Source organism: Tamandua tetradactyla, chromosome 1 (assembly GCF_023851605.1).
Source record: "Tamandua tetradactyla isolate mTamTet1 chromosome 1, mTamTet1.pri, whole genome shotgun sequence".
Lineage (NCBI taxonomy): Eukaryota > Metazoa > Chordata > Mammalia > Pilosa > Myrmecophagidae > Tamandua > Tamandua tetradactyla.
Genome location: NC_135327.1, coordinates 19,169,521 through 19,190,175, shown reverse-complemented (window position 1 = coordinate 19,190,175; position 20,655 = coordinate 19,169,521). Strand labels below are relative to the sequence as shown.

The 20,655-nt window shown below is 41.3% G+C and overlaps 1 protein-coding gene across 1 annotated transcript in view; it reads left to right on the top strand.

The window, feature by feature from the left end:
- The first annotated feature begins 6,411 nt into the window (after positions 1–6,411).
- The window catches only part of CHMP4B (charged multivesicular body protein 4B), a 57,183-nt gene continuing 42,939 nt past the window's right edge, over positions 6,412–20,655 (top strand). Inside the window, exon 1 of the mRNA XM_077111113.1 lies at positions 6,412–6,726. Coding sequence (XP_076967228.1) covers positions 6,537–6,726 — 190 coding nt within the window. The 5' untranslated portion in view covers positions 6,412–6,536. The remainder of the gene's footprint in view (positions 6,727–20,655) is intronic.

Here is a 20,655-nt window from a genome sequence, read left to right as displayed (position 1 = left end):
ATATTAATTATAAAGCCTGGTGAATTTTTATGTATGTACACTCCCACATGAACACTAGCAGATCATGATACAGAATGCAACTGATTTTGGCATGTTTATTTTGTACCCAGCAGCTTTGCTGATTTTGTTTATTAGCTTTAGTAGCTTTCTTGTGGATTCTTTGGGATTTTCTATATATAGGATCACATTTTCTGCAAATAGAAATAGGATTCCTCTTCCCTTCCAATTTGATGCCTTTTATTTCTTTTTCTTTTCTAATTGTTTTGGCCAGAACTTTGAGCAACAATGTTGAAGAGCAGTGTTGAAAGTGGGCATCCTTGCCTCATTCCTGAGACATTCAGTTTCTCACTGTTGAGTTTGATGTTAGCTGTGAATTTTTTTTTTTTAATTTTTTTATTAATCAAAAAAAAGAAAAGAAATTAACACAACATTTAGAAATCATTCCATTCTACACATGCACTCAGTAATTCTTAGTATCATCACATAGATGTATGATCATCATTTCTTAGTACATTTGCATCGATTTAGGAAAAGAACTAGCAAAACAGCAGAAAAAAATATAGAATGTTAATATAGAGAAGAGAATTAAAATAATAATACTAATAATATATATATATATATATATATATAAAAAGGAAAAAGAAAAAAAACAAAAACAAAAGATACAAACACACAAACAAACAAAAAACCATATTTCAGGTGCAGCTTCATTCGGTGTTCCAACATAGTTACATTACACTTAGGTATTATTGTGCTGTCCATTTTTGAGTTTTTGTATCTAGTCCTGTTGCACAGTCTGTATCTCTTCAGCTCCAATTACCCATTATCTTACCCTGTTTCTAACTCCTGCTGGTCTCTGTTACCAATGATATATTCCAAGCTGATTCTCAAATGTCGGTTCACATCAGTGGGACCTTACAGTATTTGTCCTTTAGTTTTGGGCTAGACTCACTCAGCATAATGTTCTCTAGGTCCATCCATGTTATTACATGCTTCATAAGTTTAGTCTGTCTTAAAGCTGCATAATATTCCATCGTAGGTATACGCCACAGTTTGTTTAGCCACTCGTCTGTTGATGAACATTTTGGCTGTTTCCATCTCTTTGCAATTGTAGATAATGCTGCTATAAACACTGGTGTGCAAATGTCCGTCTGTGTCTTTGCCCTTAAGTCCCTTGAGTAGATACCTAGCAGTGGTATTGCTGGGTCGTAATCCATTCTGCCATTCTAAGTCTTTTGATTGGGAAATTCAGTCCATTAACTTTTAGTATTATTACTGTTTGGATAATATTTTCCTCTACCATTTTGGCTTTTGTATTATATATATCATATCTGATTTTCCTTCTTTCTACACTTTACTCCATACCTCTCTCTTCTGTCTTTTCGTATCTGACTCTAGTGCTCCCTTTAGTATTTCTTGCAGAGCTGGTCTCTTGGTCACAAATTCTCTCAGTGACTTTTTGTCTATAAATGTTTTAATTTCTCCTTCATTTTTGAAGGACAATTTTGCTGGATATAGGAGTCTTGGTTGGCAGTTTTTCTCTTTTAGTAATTTAAATATATCATCCCACTGTCTTCTAGCTTCCATGGTTTCTGCTGAGAAATCTACACATAGTCTTATTGGGTTTCCCTTGTATGTGACAGATTGTTTTTCTCTTGCTGCTTTCAAGATCCTCTCTTTCTCTTTGACCTCTGACATTCTAACTAGTAAGTGTCTTGGAGAACGCCTATTTGGGTCTATTCTCTTTGGGGTGCGCTGCACTTCTTGGATCTGCAAATTTAGGTCTTTCATAAGAGTTGGGAAATTTTCAGTGAAAATTTCTTCCATTAGTTTTTCTCCTCCTTTTCCCTTCTCTTCTCCTTCTGGGACACCCACAACACGTATATTTGTGTGCTTCATATTGTCATTCAGTTCCCTGATCCCCTGCTCAAGTTTTCCCATTCTTTTCCCTATAGTTTCTGTTTCTTTTTGGAATTCAGATGTTCCATCCTCCAGTTCACTAATTATAGCTTCTGTCTCTTTAGATCTACCATTGTAGGTATCCATTGTTTTTTCCATTTTTTCTTCTTTGTCCTTCACTCCCATAAGTTCTGTGATTTGTTTTTTCAGATTTTCTATTTCTTCTTTTTGTTCAGCCCATGTCTTCTTCATGTCCTCCCTCAATTTATTGATTTGGTTTTTGAAGAATTTTTCCATTTCTGTTCGTATATTCAGCATTAGTTGTCTCAGCTCCTGTATCTCATTTGAACTATTGGTTTGTTCCTTTGACTGGGCCATATCTTCAATTTTCCGAGCGTCATCCATTATTTTCTGCTGGTGTCTGGGCATTTGATCAGATTTCCCTGGGTGTGGGACCCAGCTGGTTGAAAGCTTTTTCTGTGAAATCTCTGGGCTCTGTTTTTCTTTTCCTGCCCAGTAGGTGGCGATTGTGGCGCTCGTCTGTCTGCACGGGAGTCGGCCCGGGAAACCGCGCGTGGAGGTGGGGGTCGCTGGCCGCCGCGGCTTGGGAGAGTGCCGGTCCTAATTGCCCAGCTGGCCCGAAACGCCAAGCGTGACGGGAGGGCCCTGCTATCCAACGTTCCCAGTCAGACCGGGGAGCCACGTGCGTGGATGGGACCCCAGTCGCCAGCCGCCCCAGCCGGGAAAACGCGCGCCCCTCGGGTAGCTCACCGCAGCAGATTCTCCCTGCCCGTTCAGCTGTTCCAGAATGGGGTACGCTGTCTTTTTGGTCTCTGTCGTGACTCCGGGAGCTGTTTCGTATTGTTTCTGTTTCTTTAGTTGCTTTTCTGGAGGAGGAACTAAGACCCGCGCGTCTTACTAAGCCGCCATCTTCTCCGGAAGTCAGCTGTGAATTTTTTATATGTGACTTTTATCATGTTGAGGAAGTTCCTTCCTTTGTAGTTCTAGTTTGTTAAGGGTTTTTATCATGAGAGGTTTTTGATGTGCTCTTACTGGTTTTTACAACTAAAACTACAAAGTGAAGTTCTCTGTATTTGACTTTGTATAATTATGTGAGATCAACGTTCATAATAATTAAGGTTTTATTTATTCCTGTTTTCTTGACTTAACATGTTTTCAAAGAAGATTGAGATACATGGCCAGATGCCTTTCACTATGTGACCTTGTGCAAGTCTTACTTCTGTGGGCCTCAGTTTCTGCAAAATGGGTAATGGGGAAGTAAAACTTATTTCATGAGGCTTTGGTGAATGGATATAAGATGGGATTTTGCATGCAAAGTTACTTTACTGACAAATAAACACACGTACCCTTCTATTGGTGCTCTCAGCAGAGGTGTTTTCTAAATTGAGATAATAGCATGGGGTTAGTCAAGTACATGAGGTATGTAAGGAACAGTCATCTTAAGTTGAAAGCCTGATGAATTTTTATGTATATACACATTCATATGAACATCACTGGATCTTGATATAGAACCTTTCCAGCAGCTGGTAAGGGCTCCCTGCCCAGTCTATCCCACCGCCAGAAGTAACCATTATTCTGTCTCATCACCATATATTAGTTTTGCCAGTGTTTGAGCTTTGTATAAATGGGATCATACAGGCTTTGTGTCTGGTTTCTTTTACTCAGCATAATATCAGTGAGTCATCCAAATGGTTGTGTGTACTGGTAGCTCATTCTTTTTCAAAGTTTTTAACACGCTAATACCAGCTGGTCACTATTTGAAAAGGCTGTGAACTAGCCCAAGAGACCAAAAACAAAAATAAAAGAATGAAGACCAGGGAAGGCCAGCTTTCTCCAGCAAGTCAATTCCTCCTGTGAATGTCTGCCACGGGAGTTAGTTGAGACTTCAGCCAGTCTTTCATCTACCCGCCCTGGGTGACATCACTCCTAATCCCACATCCTAGGTAAGCAACACATATTCACTTCAGCACATTTTTTTTTTTTTTACAAAGAGTCCTGATGCAATCTCAGAATTCTCTCTTTTTCTTTTTTTAATTAGAGAGGTTATAGGTTTATGGAAAAATCAGAGTTTCCATATACCACCCTATTACTGACACCTTGCATTAGTGTAACACATTTGTCATACTTGGTCAAAGAATATTTTTATAATTGTGTATTATTAACTACAGTCCTATGGTTTAAAAAAATTTTTAAAAACATATACAACCTTAAACGTCACCCTCTAATCATACTCAAAGACACAATTCAGTGATGGTAACTATGCTCACAAATGTTGCACTACCATTACCACTATCCACCACCAAAACTTTTCCATCAACCCAAGTAGCAGTTCTGTGCAATTGAAGCATTCCATTTCCATTCCCTACCCCCACTGTAGCCCCTGGTAATGTGTATTCTAAACTCTGACTCTGCAGATTTGCTTATTCTAATCATTTCCTATCAGCGAGATCATACAATATCAGAATTATTCTTAACCAAGCGACCAGCACCCATTGTTTGAATTTGGTTACTTGAGATTAAATCTGAACTTTCTGCCACTGCATCCCCAAGCTGTGTTTCTGGGCTCCTAGAGTTATGATATGAAGAGGTCTGATATCATTCTCGATTTACCCCAGAGCAGCATGGGCCTGGTGGTGGTGAGGTTTATAGTGTCTGCCTATTCATCATTCTTTGGGTCATGGCTCAAATCTAGCAAGTGTTTTGTTATCTGTGTGCTCAGGTGCAGCATGATTTAGATAAGATTGGAGGGGGCAGATTGCTTAGATGTAGAGGGGTTGCTGTACCCATGGGGTGGCTTGATTGAAGCCTCTTTGTTTTTATTCCTTACTCTGATAAAACATTGTAATGTTGACTCAGGTACAGAACAAGCACAACTGTGACATGTTTCACAATTCATGCTGTGAATTCTTGACAGTTCTAGCATGTCTCTCACGTTTATAAATTTCTTCCAGTCTGGAAAATTCAGTGCAATGACTCCCTGTCCTGTGGGAATGACCACACGATGCACAGGCTGGGGTTGTGGCAGATAAAAAAAAATAGCACCTGAGACATGGCTTTTGTCCATATGTAGTAGATTATGGTTTAAGGGAGGAGACAAGATTCATGCATGTGAAATAATAAGGGTAAAGCTCAGTAAACCCTCATTAGTTTGTTTTTTTTTCATGGTGGGGGGGATGCACAGGCTGGGAATTGAACCGGGTCTCCTGCATGGCTAGTGAGCATGCTGCCACTGAACCACCAGTGCACCCTCCTCATTGATTTTAAACTCTGTTCTCAAGCAACTTCACATATCTGAAAGGTTCAGAAAGGAATAAAATAGGTCCCTTTGAAAAGTCATGTTTTCTTTCATTGGACAGCACTTCACATCCACACTCTGAACTGGATTACTCTGTTTTGACATTAGACTGCAAATGCAAAAGATTAGAAGTAGCAAATTAGAATGGTGTACTTGGGGAAAGTATAGGCTGCTAGCCCTGGCTTCACTGCTAATAGATGGAGAAGTAGTTCCTGTAGGTAAAGGACACCGAAAACAATGAAATGTGGCCCCACAACCAGCAGGACCTGTTTAGTGCAGGGGTAAAGAATCCTCAATACTTCTGCTACTTCTTTTTTTAGATTTTTTAAAAATTTATTTATTAATTTAAAAAATTAACAAACCAAATAAAACATCAACATATATTACTTCTGCTACTTTTAACATTCTGGGTCTCACCCTGGTTCAGTTATTAATGCACATAATGATGATCTAGAATACCTAGGAATAAAACACACAGTTTTATATTCCTACTATGTGCCCGGTCCATGCTAAGTAAACATTTTCCACTCATTATCTTACTTAAGCCTTGAGGTGGTCCTGCTATTTTCTCCCTCAGTTTGCAGTTGGAGAAAGGGAAGCACATCGAGTAGGGCAAGTAACCTGGAAAGTAAGTAGTCAGGGTGGGTTTTTTCCACGAGGTTTCAGAGAACCTGCTAGATGAATAAAGAGTAGAAAGGCATTCTACTCAAGGTAAAGGGAACGACATATGCAAAGGCAGGGATAGTCCTTGAGCTAGTCATTCAATTTTTCTGAGTCTTGGTTTCCTCATCTATATTATTATATCATAGGCTTGTTGTGAGAATTAAATGCAATCATTCATATAAAGCACTTAGGACAATGCTTAGGTCACAAAAAGCGCACAATGTTGATTAATGTTATTTTTAATACTGTTATTTCTCTTCTCCTCTCCTTTCACCCCCACAGAGCGAGTCCCAAGGAGACTACACTTCCCAGCATGCCACCTGGTCCCTTGACCCCGACTAAGCTAGAAAGGCGCGCCGCCGAGCTCCTCAAGCCAGAAGACTACAATCTCCCAGCATGCAGCGGGCCTCCCTCCATTAGATTTGGAGGGCGTCCGGCGCGTTGCTCGCCGGGAGTTGTATTCAGCGGCGCGTTGCCCTGACGCCGGCTGGGCCGGGCGTGGGGGCCTGTGGGAGGTGGCGCGTCCGGGCCCAGCTGCGGGGCGGAGGCGGTGGCTAGGCCTGCGGCGGCCGGGAGCTACGGAGTCGGAAGCCGGCGCCGGAGCTGAGCCGAGCCGAGCCGGAGCGGGCGGCGCAGGCCCGCGCGGCGAGCAGCAACCATGTCGGTGTTCGGGAAGCTGTTCGGGGCTGGAGGGGGTAAGGCCGGCAAGGGCGGCCCGACCCCCCAGGAGGCCATCCAGCGGCTGCGGGACACGGAGGAAATGCTAAGCAAGAAGCAGGAGTTCTTGGAGAAGAAGATCGAGCAGGAACTGACGGCTGCCAAGAAGCACGGCACCAAAAACAAGCGCGGTGAGGCAACCCGGCCCCCTCAGGCTTCCCTCAGGCTTCCCCGGCCCCGTCTCCACCCTGGTCAGACTCTCTTCTGGGTGCGTCCAGACCCTGTAAATCTCCCCGTTACTCTCCCTATCAGACCCCACTACGTGCCTCTCCGGATCCGGGACTTCTCCGTCGCACTCTCTTTAGTGTCTGTCCTAGCTCTGGACTCTTCCACCATCAGACTGTCGTTCCAACCCTCTCCCCTCAGACTCTCCCCACCCCACCATGCCCCTTCATACCCTAATCCAGCAGTACTTTGCTTTGCCCTCACTTTTCTTTTCTCTTCGGCCTGTTCCTCCTCCCTTTGGCTTGGCTTTATCCGACTTCCCATCGTCGACCTCTTGGTTCTTGACTGTCCGTCCCCCACCATTCTGACATTTGTGTCTTTCCTAGTTCCAACACCTCATCACCGCCACCCACCCCACTTCCGCCTATGCGGACCCCTTCCTGGAATCCGTGAGTCTCCCCTGGCCTCTCCCCATCTCTGCTGACTCAGAATCCTCCTTGAGAAAGCCTTGATGGAGAGGAGACTAGGCAAAGGAGACCCTCTGATTCTTGCTCTGCCACCAACTTGCTGAGTGAACTTGAGCAAGTTGTTTACTATTTGGGGCCTCAGTTTTCCCCGTCCACGGTCAGGGTTTGTCCTCCATGAAGACTGAGGTGCCTTTCAGCCCTGTGATTCACTTCTTGTTGCCTCATAGCCTGGCCTTATCAGAGTTCTCCTTAGCGTAAGTCTTCACCCAGTGACTCACGGCTTCCCCCTGAAATATGGACTCTATTTGTTGGCTCCTGGCTCCTCCCCAGTCTACACTACCGGAAGTCAGGGCCTGGATGTTGAACCTCGAGGCCCTCTTACTTCACTTCTTGTTGTTTTATGGCTTTTTGGGCAGGTGTTTTCTATTTTTCTTAAGTGGTATGAATGTGAACATGCTTTAATAACTGTAAATATTTTATTGTTCTTATTGTTATAGTAATATGAGAGTGAACCATAGAGCGACAAACCCTGCCCCTATCCTGCTGCCTCCCGCCCCCCCCCCCCCCAGAGGACAGGCAGGGGTGAGAGGGTTGTAGGAGCTGTACAAACAAGGATTTAACTCACGAGTGTGCTAGTCCCTAGCTGTGTGACTTTGAACAAGTTAATTTACCTCTGATGGGAGATGGTGGATTTAGAGTGCCCAGCACTTAGAGGAGCTAATAGAGGTTTCCTTTATTCTAACAGAAGTACAAAGTAGCCCATCCTGAGGATGCTCCTCTCCTGATAGGGAACAAGTGTTCTGAAAATTGTTTTTGAGTGCGTACTACACGGTATTCCCAGGGGTGAACAAATCAGCCTCCAACCTGATAGAACAAACAGACAGGAAAATAAAGAAATGAAGAAAGTATTGTCTGGTGGTGATAAGTGTTTTAAAAGAAAAAAAGGATGTGATGGGGTGGGGGAAGGGGTGCTACTCTAGAGTGTCAGGAAAGAGATCTTTGAAAAAGTCAAGTTGAACTGAGTCTTGAAAAGGAACAGCTCTGCAAAAGTCTGCATGAAGAGCCTTCCAGGTGGGGAGGGCAGCATGGAAAAGGCCCAGGGGTTGGCCTGTTTTAAGAAACAGAAGGAAGACCCCTGTGTCTGGCATGTAGTGATTGAAGGGGTGAGGTCTATGAGATAAGGAAGTATGTTTTGGGTAGACCTTGAACTTCCTGGTAAAGAGTGGGTTTTATACCAAGAGTATGGAAAGCTGTTGGAGGTTCTGTGTAGTAGTATGTCTTAATCATTAATATAGTTTTTAAAATGTTATTTGGCTTCTCTTTGGAGGGTGGGGGCCCTGAGGGTGGTAACAGGGAGACCAGTGAGGTGGCTGTTGCAGTCATCTGTTTGTAGCCTGAACTCCAGTCTTAGCACTGGAAGCCTGGGAGAAGCAGGATTATATTTTGCTGATTCTAACTTTTTTCTCTGATGACTCTCCCTCAATCAAGATCCTGTACTGTGCATGGTAATTAGAGTCTGTTTTTACTAGTCTGCATTTCCCTGTTGCAGGGTGATGGAGAAGGGTGTCAGTTTAACCTCATCTTCCTTCTGAGAGGGCAGTTCTCCTGTGGTCTTTTGGTCTGAAGCTGGCTTAGTTTCTGTAGTTTTAGAGGTCACTGAATTGGCTTTCAAGAGGCATAGAGATTGCCAGACTGTGGAGGACCAATTTCAATTAGTTGTAATAAACTTTGCTGAAAGCAGTCTATCTTTTTTAGCTTTTTTTAGAGAACAGACGCTACTGTAAATTGCCTTTCTTTTTGTGGTCCTCTGTGGGAAAGGTCTTATCTGCTTATTAGAATGGTGCGCTGAGGCTGTGAGGTGTTAACATTACCACATGCCATTTGTTTAGTCACTTATTGACTGGGAATCAGACTGTACTTTCCAGTACAGTAAAATACACTGTACCTGCCTTCCAGGAATTCAGGACTAGAGGATTTTGTGTGTGTGTGTGTGTATCTGAGAGAGAGAGAGAGAGAGAAATTACAGTAATCAGTGTTGAAACATGAATATGTACATGGGGCACACATAGGAGTTAAATAGACTATGGAGGAGGAAGTCTTGTCTCAAGGGGAAAGAGCAAGGGAGGTTTCTCAGAGGAGGGAGGATGTGGAGTGGGTCGGCAAGGAGTTTGGTATGTTTGGGAAATAGTGTATTACAGCAGGAGTCTGTGGAGTGGGACTGGGGATGGATAACATTGGGGAGGTGACCTGTAGCTTTTAGATCTTGACTTGGAAATAGTGAGGAACCACTGGCAGTCTTTTAAAGTAGAAGAGACATGATATCAGCTTAGAATTTTGAAAGAGCACTGTAGCTGCAGCATAAATGAAAGAGTGTAGACTGACCAGGAAAGAACTGGAGGCGGGAATCTAGTGAGGATAAGGATACAATCTCATACACCTGTATTTGAGCCCCTGATCTGTCACTTACTAGCTGTGTGCTGTGGGCAAGTTACTCTGTGCCTCGTCCTGTACAAATCGGGTTGCTTCTATCTGCTGTGTAGGATTAAAATACGTGTATGCAAAGCTCTTAACATTTTGCTTGCCATAAGGTAAGTGATTGATAAATGTTTGCCATTATCATTATTACAGGGGAACTTGGATTTATCAGGAGATTTGCAGTCATTCAGAACAAATGACCTAGAGTAGAAGCACTGAAAGTTGGAAGAGAGATAATACATGTTAGAGGCTTTTGAAGGGGACTCAAAACAGACTTAGTGATTGTTGGATTTTTGGGATGGGCAGGATGAAGGAGAGGATGTAGTTAAGGATGACTCCCAAGTTTACAGCTTGGGCAGCTGGGTGGATCGTGATGCCAGTTGCCAAGTTGGGAAACACAGGAGGAGGAGCAGCAATACTTCATAATTGAATAGTCTTTTGAAGTTTGTTAAACTTTTTTGCATGAGCCTCAGAGCCTCCTAAGAATGATGAGCTCCGTGAGGCAGGATGTAATGGTTATGTTCATTGCTGTTTCCCTGGCACCGAGCGCTGTGCTTGGCACATACTTAGTGCTCAGTAAGAATTATTAAATGAACGAAAACCATCTTGTTAGTGTTTTCTGTTAGTCCTTTTATAGAGAGAGGAAAATGAGTCTTGAGAAGAGATGTAACTCAATTCAGACACCAAATCTTCTGGCAGCTGTGGGTGTTTTGTGTTCTGTTTTCACCCATGAGATCATGGCCTCCATCATCACTCAACTCTTAAAACACACACCTGTGCAAGGTGTGGTGCTGAGTATGGGAAAAGGAAATGGGACAGATGATGGAGAATGTGGATGCTATCCACATGTGGCATACTATTTTTGTGGCACAGCTTGGAAAGATGATAAATTGCCCTTTGAAACTAACTTCTGGAACTCAAATAGATTATTTACATTGTGCAGGTATCCCAGGCAGAGAGTTCAGTTAGAGGCCTAGAACAAAAACTGAATGACCTTTTCCCAATTTCTTTTCCTTTCCTGTCATCAGGTATTCATTTTCCAGCATGTGACAGGCTTTTACTGGGTCCTGTGCTAGATGCTGGGAATAGAGAGATGAACCAGGTATGGTCCCTGCCATCCAAGGGACATGATACCATCATTTTCCTCATCTATAAAGTGGAGATAATATTCATCCAACATGGCTATGATGATTAGTTAGGATAATAAGTGAAAGAGTGTAGCCCATTGTATACATTGAGTAAATAATATATAAGTAATAGACACTTCTATCTTTAGTGGTAAAGCCGTTGTTGATCAGACTTTAATTTGATTGTGAGAATGAAAAACTTCTTTCACTGAGAGCTGGATGGAAACCAGAATGGCAACAAAAATCACCCAAAAAACTTAGGTCTTTTTGGCACCTTTCTAAACGGCAGTGCCCTGTTTGTTCTCTTTAGAAAGACGATCAGATATCAGAGGTTCTTTTCTTTTTAAGGCATGTATCAGTTTATGAAATATCTACCCTAGGCAATTCAGATTTCCTTTTTTTTCCTGTTTTATTAAAGGTGAAAAGTTTGTAGGAAGAATCATATTTTAGTTTAATAAGAGAAATATATCTTATATTTTGTATATCGGGAAATGGAATCTGCCTATGTCAAAACACCCTGCACTAGTACATTTCTGTTGGATTTATGGATGCAGATCACTTCATTTATAGGTTAACTTAGGTTCAGCTGAAAATGTCTGGTGGATGCAGAGAGACCAGGCGCTCACTGGAAATATGTCTTTATTAAGTCTTCCTTATTGCTGGAGCCAGGGTGGTACTCTCATGTTTAATAAAGTCGCTCTAAAATGTTAGCATGTGGGAAGACATCTTAATGAGTTAAATTTATAGTTAAAGTGGCCTTTTGGTTCTCTGGAATCAAGATGTCAGGTTGAAAATCACAGCATCTTAGTGGCACATGTGCCAGCAGAATCTCCTCTCTTAGAGGCCAAGGAATGGAAAACCTGAAACTCACCCAGGGAACTGAACAGTGGGAATTTCCTTTGGTGATACTTAAATTTCTTGTTTGAAGAAATGGTTGGCCAGACTGGATTTGGTTACTTCTTATGACAGATGGTGTGTCAGGAAGGCCCTATGTGTTGACTGTCCAGACATGCTGGTGCCTTTGATTCAAATGACAAAATCTGTTTTTTGCCCCATTTAACAGGAAGAATAAATATTTTTAAGTGCCTGCCAGAGTAGGTTTATAATGTGATTTGAAATTCAAGATAGATTTTGTTTGGAAGTTTAAATGTGAGAATCTTTCAGCCCAACTGTTTTGTTGGGGGGAATTTTGAATTGTGCAGAATCAGGTTTGAGTGTGGAGAGCAAGGTCCTGGAGAACAGCTTGCAAAAGTGTATGCAAACCATATATCTCTGAGCAGGAAAGCCAGGATCTGATTTGTTTACAGTGGTCCAGAGTCCTGACATGGAGCTTGGGCTATCTGGGAGGAGGGAGTAGAACACTGGGGGCCCTGAGGAATTCCTTTGGGAGGAAAGGTTATGAAAACTTGGTTCTCTTGCCCATGATTGTCTTGCACTATGCGACTGTAGTGTGAAAGAGGATATTTAAAAACAACAACTTTAGATTGGTCATTTTGAGGATGGATGGTTATATTTTGAAGGACATGAGCATAACGATGGGAGACAACAACAAGCCTGATTGCATATAGTACTGACCTCTTTTTTAGATGTTTAGTTCAAGTCAACAGACATTTGTTGAGTTTGTCTGGGAGGAAGGCAGCATGATAGTGTAGGCTAAAGATTCCAAGTTGGATTGTCACCTTTACCCCTTACCAGCAGTATCTTGGCAGTTACTTATCCTGTCTCAATTTCCCCATCTGTAAAAAGTGAGCAATACTACTTCATAGGGTTCTTGTAAAGATATGGAATAAATTGGTGTATTTAAAATGCCCATCAGTATCTGGCACATAGGAGGAAAGTAGTTTTCCTTGTTTTTTCAGATATAGTCTTAGGCACAATAAGGGATTTAAGATGAATAAGACACTGCCTTCTCCCCACAAGGGTGTACAGTTCAGTGAAGAAGATACACACATGTATAAGTAACTATGATAAAAGGCAAGCCGTGATAAGTGTATAAATGAAATGTTAGAGGGAAATAGAGCAAGAAGAGATTAATTTGTCTCTGAGGATTGGCAGGTTCATCTCACCCAGCACCATCAAATGCCACATTCCCTTTGCATGATTCCTGCCAAGCGATTAACCTCTGCTTGAACCTCTTTGCTGACAGGATTTATATTAGATGCTCTGTCTTCTCACACTATAGTATAATGTATCTTTGGACAGTCCCAACTATAAAAGTACCTTTCTTATTAGGAACTGAGTTCTTTCTCCTGTAGAGCCTATCTCTAGTGGGGTCAGGTCTGTTCTGTAGGGAAGCAGCCGTGGTTGATGAAAGGAATGTGGGATTTGGAGTCAGAAGGCCTGGAGGCAAATCGCTGCTCTGACTTTTGAACTGTATTTCTTTCGGTGGGAAAATAGTTTGCCAATTCTGCCTCTTTGGGCCACAGAGAGCAGATTTAGTCCCCCTTGGATATGACAGACCGTGGAGGATGGTGCTTATGTCTTAAGTCTGCATTTATCTAGGACCAATACTCTCTTCCATAGACTGTTTGTTGCCTCATGTTTCTGTTGCTTCCTTGACATTCTCCTCTGGACGTGGTCCTGTTCATCAGTGTTGTTCTTAAGGTGTGGAGTGAGTGGAGTCAAATACTCTGAGTATTCCAGTCAAAATCTGGCCCAGAACACTCAGGGCCAAACCGTTTGTTTAAAAATTAACTTTGTTCTGTGTATTCTATGGCTCTGACAATACCCGTATTGAGACAGATTTTTTTTGAAAAGCAATTGTATTTTATTGTTGCCTTCATTAGTAAAGAAACAAGCGTCTAGAACCCTAAGTTTATTTGGCCCTTCTTAAGCAGTCTTAGCCAAAAGATTAAATGGTTTAAGTTCTTAACAGAGTAACTGACTGACTTGATTCTCCCATAGCTGATATTTCTAGCTCTCCCTCCTCCCTCTTACTTATTACAGGGCAAAGCTGGCTGAAGAGCTCACTTGAGGGATGCAGGAAGCTATACATCTGTTCTGTTGTTGCTGTTTAGCTTAAAAGGTTAGTGGCATGGTATAATGGAAAAGGTATTAGGTTTTTGCTCAGAAGACCCACGTTCACATTTGACCTCTGCCACTTGCTAGTTTTGTGATCCTGGGCAAGTTTCTTAGTATTTCTGAGCATTGGCTTTTTGCCTGCAAGACCAGGAAGCAATATGTGCTATACAAGTTCACTACTCAAAATGCGGTCCATGACATCATCTAAGAAGTTGTTAGACATGCAGATTCTCAGACCCACCAAGAGCTACAGAATTAGAACCTGTATTTTTATGAGCTCACTATGTGAATTGTAGGCACATTAAAGTTTGAGAGGCATATCTTTATATTTATTATAAGGATTAAATGAGAATGTTGGGGTTTTTCATATGTTTACACCAATATTCATTCCTGGTGACAGCACTCAAGGGTGTTGTCAATTTGCTCATTCCTTTTGCTGCTCAAAGATTGAACCATTCACCCAGCTCAACCTATCCCCAAGTCCCCTGTTAACCTTCAGATACAATAAGGCCACAAAATGTGGATGGTTCCGCACAAGTCTATCTTCACCTTTTGAAAAAAGGACTTGAAACACATGGTCTGCTGATGAGATAGCACTCCTCTTCATGAATGAAAGTAGCACAGATGTCGGGATAACTGATGATTGTTCAGTCAGCTGTTGTTCATGAAGTTATGACAAATTAGTCACAGTTTTGATCCTCATGGAGCACTACTGCCTAATTGGAAAAGAATCTCTGCCCTGTGTGACTTGTCTAGGGTCTCATAAGAACCTCAGATGGGGAAGAATTAGCCTCTCCAAGCACCTGAGCAGGTTAGTCATATTTTTTTTCTACCAGAAGTTATTTTTCAGTGATTTCTGATTTCTTGGTTCAGTTTCTTTGTGTCTGCTTCCTATTTTGTTTTTGTGGCATTGATATTGTCTTGGTCCACCAGTTCCCTGTATCAGGAAGAGCAGATGTTCTTTGAGTGCCTCTCCTGTGTTTGAAGCTATCTCAGATGCCATTAAATATCTACGCAGTGAAAAAGACACAGCCTGGCCCAAAGGATCCTCCCATTGAACAGATCTTTAACACTCACGGAAAAGGAAAAAAATGACCTCAAATAGCCCATGCGCTTTCTCATGTGAATCTTTAACAACCGTCCTAAATAAAGTGCTTGCTTCAGGAGCTTATGGAGAAAGTTAAACTAGAAAATACAAGGAGTTTCTTAGCTCAGGGAGAGGGAGTTACGTGGGATTATGAAATATGGATGATGGGAGAGAAAGCAGGAAATTCTATTATCAAACCTGCCCTGTTTTGATTCTATAAAATGACATTTTCTTGGATTTTGCAGCAATAGTAGAATTTTTAAGTAGGGATTCCTAATCAGGGTAAAACTCAGCAAGGAACATTTTTCATCTTCAAAAAAATGTGGGCATCAAGCACTGGGTTGCTTAGGGTGCTAGGCCTGGGAATTGGTACACCTGCTGAGGCAAGTTTCCTTCCATTGAGCAGCCAGGGCAGTTGACTTTGCTCAGAGCCAGGAGGCTCTGTGAGTTCCAAACCAGGTGTTCAGCCATTCACCAAATCAGTGTTTTCTGCCCAAGTGTGGGGCCCTGCCTTACAGTTCTGTTCTCAGGAGGCCCGTATTCTTGGTAGGAGACAAATGAAGGACAGAAATAAAATCCAAAATTGGCTGTACATGCCACCCATGGAGCACCTAAATGTAGCTCGGTAGAGATTTGAAGAAAGGAGCAGTCACCCCAGTTTAGGGTTGAAGGTGACAATGAAATATTTTGAGTTGGACCTTGAAGAAGCGTTAGGCAGCTCTGGGGTGGAAGCTGGGTGTAACACTCATGTTTGGTATCTGACACCACTTCATATCTATAGTTGCGACTAAAAGTTGCAAAAAAAAAAAAAGCCTTGGCTCTCATCTAGCTATGTTGCATGCAGAGTAGTATGTTTGAGAAAAAGAAACTAGGAATTTTGAAACATATTGGGATATTGTAAACTGTTTGGGGGCTTTCATGTTGCAACCCCAAATCTGTATAGATAGGTGTTTGCTTTTTCACTTTTTTCCTTTTAATTTCACCACTTTTAATTTGTAATATATAACATTCATTCTCTCAACCAGTACTAGTAAACAGATTTGTTTCTGACATTCTGAAATTCTGATTAGCAGAGAGTAGGTTATTATCTTGATATACAGAAAACAGAATAAACTCTAGTTGTCTCCTCTGAAATGTGGACTTCCTGTTAGACCACCAACTGACCATCCTTGAACTGATAACTGATTAAAATGCTGTAGCTAAACCTAAGAATTTTTTTCTTTTTTACAAAGAATAACATATACAAAAAAGCAATAGATTGCAAAGCATATTGCAACAATTAGTTGTAGAACAGATTTCAGAGTTTGATATAGGTTACAATTCCACAATTTTAGTTTTTTACTTCTAGCTGCTATAAGATATTTGAAGACTAAAAGAAACATCGGTATGTATTCTCACAAGCAGTGTGGATAACCAAAGCTATAGGCAGAGCCCCCAGTCTTGGGGTTTGTTCATATGAAACTTAACCCCGCAAGGGATAGGTCAAGTCTACTTAAAATCTAGGCCTAAGAATCACCCCCGAGAGAGCCTCTTTTGTTGCTCAGATGTGGCCCCTCTCTCCAGCCAACACAACGAGCAGTCTCACTACCCTACCCCTCTCTATGTGGAACATGACTCCCAGGGGTGTGGACCTTCCTGGCGATGTGGGGCAGAGATCTTGGAATGAATGGAGACTCAGCTTCAAGGGATTGAGAAAAACCCTAGAATGAGCTGAGACTTAGCACCAAGGGATTGAGAAAACCTTCTAGACTAAAAGGGGGAAGAGGGAAATGAGACCAAGTGTCAATGGCTGAGAGATTCCAAACAGAGTTGAGAGGTTATCCTGGAGGTTATTCTTATGCATCAAGTTGATATCATCTTGGTATTCAAGATGAAATGGAGAGGCTGGAGGGAACTGCCTGAAAATGTAGAGCTGTGTTCCAGTAGCCATGTTTCTTGATGATGATTGTATAATGAAATAGCTTTCACAATGTGACTGTGTGATTGTGAAAACCTTGTGTCTGATGCTCCTTTTATCTACATTGTCAACAAAGGAGTAGAACATATGGAATAAAAACAAATGATAGAGGGAACAAATGCTAAAATAAATTTAGTTTAAATGCTAGTGATCAATGAAGGCAAGGGATAAGGGGTATGGTAGGTAAAATCTTTTTTTTTTCTTTCCTGTGTTTGTTTTATTTCTTTTTCTATTGTCTTTTTATTTCTTTTTCTGAATTAATGCAAATGTTCTAAGAAATGATGAATATGCAACTAAGTGATGATATTGTGAATTACTGATTATGTATGTTGTTTTATTTTGTTTCTTTATTTTTTAATTAATAAATTAAAGAAATATCAGTATAATGACTCAGCGATCATACTTATTTGTTAAACCCTACCTTCTTTGTATAACTCCGCCATCACCTTTGATCTTTCTCCTACTCTTTAGGAGTATTTGGGCTATGCCCATTCTAACTTCTTCATGTTGATAATATAGGATAAGGGGATGGAATTAGTTGATATTCCGAAGAGACTGGCCCCTCTGCATTTCAGGACTTATCTGGTCCATCTGGAGGTTGTAGGTTTCTGGAAAGTTACCCTAGTACATGGAACCTTTATAGAATCTTGTGTAATGTCCTAGGTGTTCTTTAGGGTTGGCAGGAATGGTTTTGGTTGGGGTTTGGCAAGTTATCATAGGTAGCAATGTCTAACTGAAGCTTGCATAAGAGTGACCTCCAGAGGAGCCTCTTGACTCTATTTGAACTCTTTCAGTCATTGATACCTTACTTGTTACACTTCTTTTCCCCCTTTTGGTCAGGATGGCGTTGTTGATCCCATGGTGCCAGGGCCAGGCTCAGGCTCATCCCTTATCTCCCACGCTGCCAGGGAGACTTTCATCCCTGGATGTCGTATCCCATGTAGGGGGTAGGGCAGTTATTTCACTTGCAGAGTTGGGTTTAGAGAGAGAGAGAGGCCACATCTGAGCAACAGAAGCAGTCCTCTGGAAGTAACTGTTAGGCATGCCTATGGGTAGGTTAAGCTTCTCTGCTACATACATAAGCTTCATAAGAGCAAGCCTCAAGATAAAGGGCTTGGCCTATTGATTTGGGTGTTCCTAATGTTTGGCACAGTATCAGGAGTTTCCTGGGTGGTAAAGTTTAATAATTCCATATTTTTTCTTCCCTCCCTCAAGGTGCTTTGCCAGTACTTTTTGATTATCTGCTTAATATACTCTGGGATGTATCCAGGCATTATATTAAGGTATACAGAATTAAAGGCCCTCATTCTTATTCTGGGTTCCCTGTGTTTGGATTGTTTAAATGATCTGTCCAGACAGATTGAGTTAGATTATGTGCTACAGAAAATTTAGGCTTTGGACAAAATAAACCTTTGTTCCTTTTGTCTCAAAGAGTAGATGAGGTTCTAAAATACAGACAGTGTCTTCTTTACCCTTGTATTGTGAATTACCTTAATCCTGACCTGATCAGCTTTCATTCTTATCTCTAAATACCAGGTTATACATATATAAAACAGCCTCTCAGAATCCAGAAATAACAATTACTGCTCCGGACTAAATATGACTACTGTAAGAGCTTATAATATAGGCCCTTCTTTTCTTATAAGTATTTTCCAAATGAGTCCATACAATATTTGCTTTTTTATTTCTGGCTTATTTTGCCTCACCAAATGTCCCACAGGTTCATTCACAAGGTAGCATGCCTCACAACCTCATTCCTTTTTGTAGCAGCACAGTATTGGATTATATGTATACACCATCATTCACCAGTCTACTTCTCAGTCAGTGTATCCTTCAGCGACCTCCATTCATTGGGCAAAATGTATAATGTCCCAAGTCAGTAGTCCATCAGCACACTCAATTTTAGATAATTTCATTATTTCCAAGAGAAAGATAACCATTAAACACACCCTCACTGATGAAGAAGCCATTTCACCAAATAGAAAATCCAAACCTTTCCTAACTCTTGTACCTCCCTCCATTGTTTATGGCATTTGCCTTTAATATCAGGTGTCCCATTTAAAAAGAAGTAGCTAGAAACTTTTAATTTGTTTTTATAGTTATTTTATAAGTATGTATTGACTTGAGCTGTGTGCCAGATATTATCCTGGTTGCTGGGTAAATGTAGATAATGACAGATCATTGTCTTTGAGGAACAGAAGTAACAGACAAGTAAAGAGAATCAAAGTACAGTGTGGTCTGTTCTAGAAGCACATTAGAATTCAGAGAACGTGGCATGTAGTGGAGGGATCTGAAACTAAGCCTGGTATGGGTGTGTGTGTGGAGGGGTCTTCACTGAAGAGGAGGCCTGGAATCTGTATTTTATTGAATAGTTGTTTTGGACAGTAATGGAATGTTAGCGCAGAAAGAATCTCAAAATGTGCAACTGGTTGGAATTTTGAATTATAGGAAAGGTTTTTGAGAAAAAAAAAAACAGGAACATGGAAATATAACAGTGTTTCCAGAACATGGAATTGCAGTGTTTTAAAAGCTTTATTTGACTCAGAAGCCACTTTAGTGGGGCATAAGAATGACTCAAGGTTTAACTTAATTTAATCACAATCTGGAATACTATATTAAAAATATAGTTTATTTTGATAATTATTATTGATTTCTCTTTATAACTGTCTTATTTCCTACAAAGAGAAGTAGAAATTAATAAACTTGAGGAGTTGGTTCTTTACTATCTGCATAAACAGAAACTGTTAGTTCCTTGCTTGTAATCTTTATCTTTATAAGACCCAATGTTCTAAAAGCATACATAAGACTTTTACGTGTTTGTAGGCCTGCTTCCTATTCCCTGCACAGTGTGAAGAGGAATTGCTACCCAAACTAGGCTACTTTAAAGAGGCATATAAGTAGGGCAAATTGTGATTTTAGCCCCATTTTGCAGAAGAGGAGGTTAAAGCTCAGACCAATTAAATGGTTTCTTTAGAGGCAGAATCAGGGCTAAAGTCTTTAGGCTCCAAGTCTAGTGCCTTCTTGCCACACCGTGCTGCAGCCCTGACTCTTCCCTGTTAATACTCAATTGCAGATTGCTCTGCCAGCTTCCCCAGGGCTGTGTGTCAATTGTGGACACACAGAAGTGGAACCTGAGCCAGAGAGAAGATGGAGAGGAGACTGTTCACATGTGGCTGGAATGGTTCAAGAGCCTTTATTCAGTTGTAGTTATTCATTCACAGTGCATCATGCATTTCCCAGCCTGGTTTCTATTTCTTTTATTACAGTAAGCTCGTATCCTCAGTGGTATATAAAGCAAAGTTTCTGAACCTCAGCAGTACTGACATTTTGGAATGAATAATTCTTTGTTGAATTATCCTGTAATACATTACAGGATGTTTAGCAGCATCCCTAGCATCCACCCAGTAGATGTCAGTAGTGTCATGATGACCAAAAATGTCTAGGGAGCAAAAGCATCTTGGGTTGAGAACCACCATTCTAGTCCTTCTCAAGCCATGGCAGATATAGCTCTAGAGTTTCAATAGCTAGCCTAAGGATAAGGGAGTCATAACAAGCAGAGCTGGGAGGATCTGTGCATACTTTTAATCCTATCGTTTTATTATTCTGCTGAGGAAACCAAATCCAGACGCTTAGCTCAGGCTCTGTTGGGACCCAGACCTGAATTTCCCTACCCAACCAGGGATCTTTTGTCAAACCAGAGGCCCCCTGCGTTTTCAGGTTAGAAGATCCTTTTTTTTTAAGAAGACCCTTTTTAATTCCAA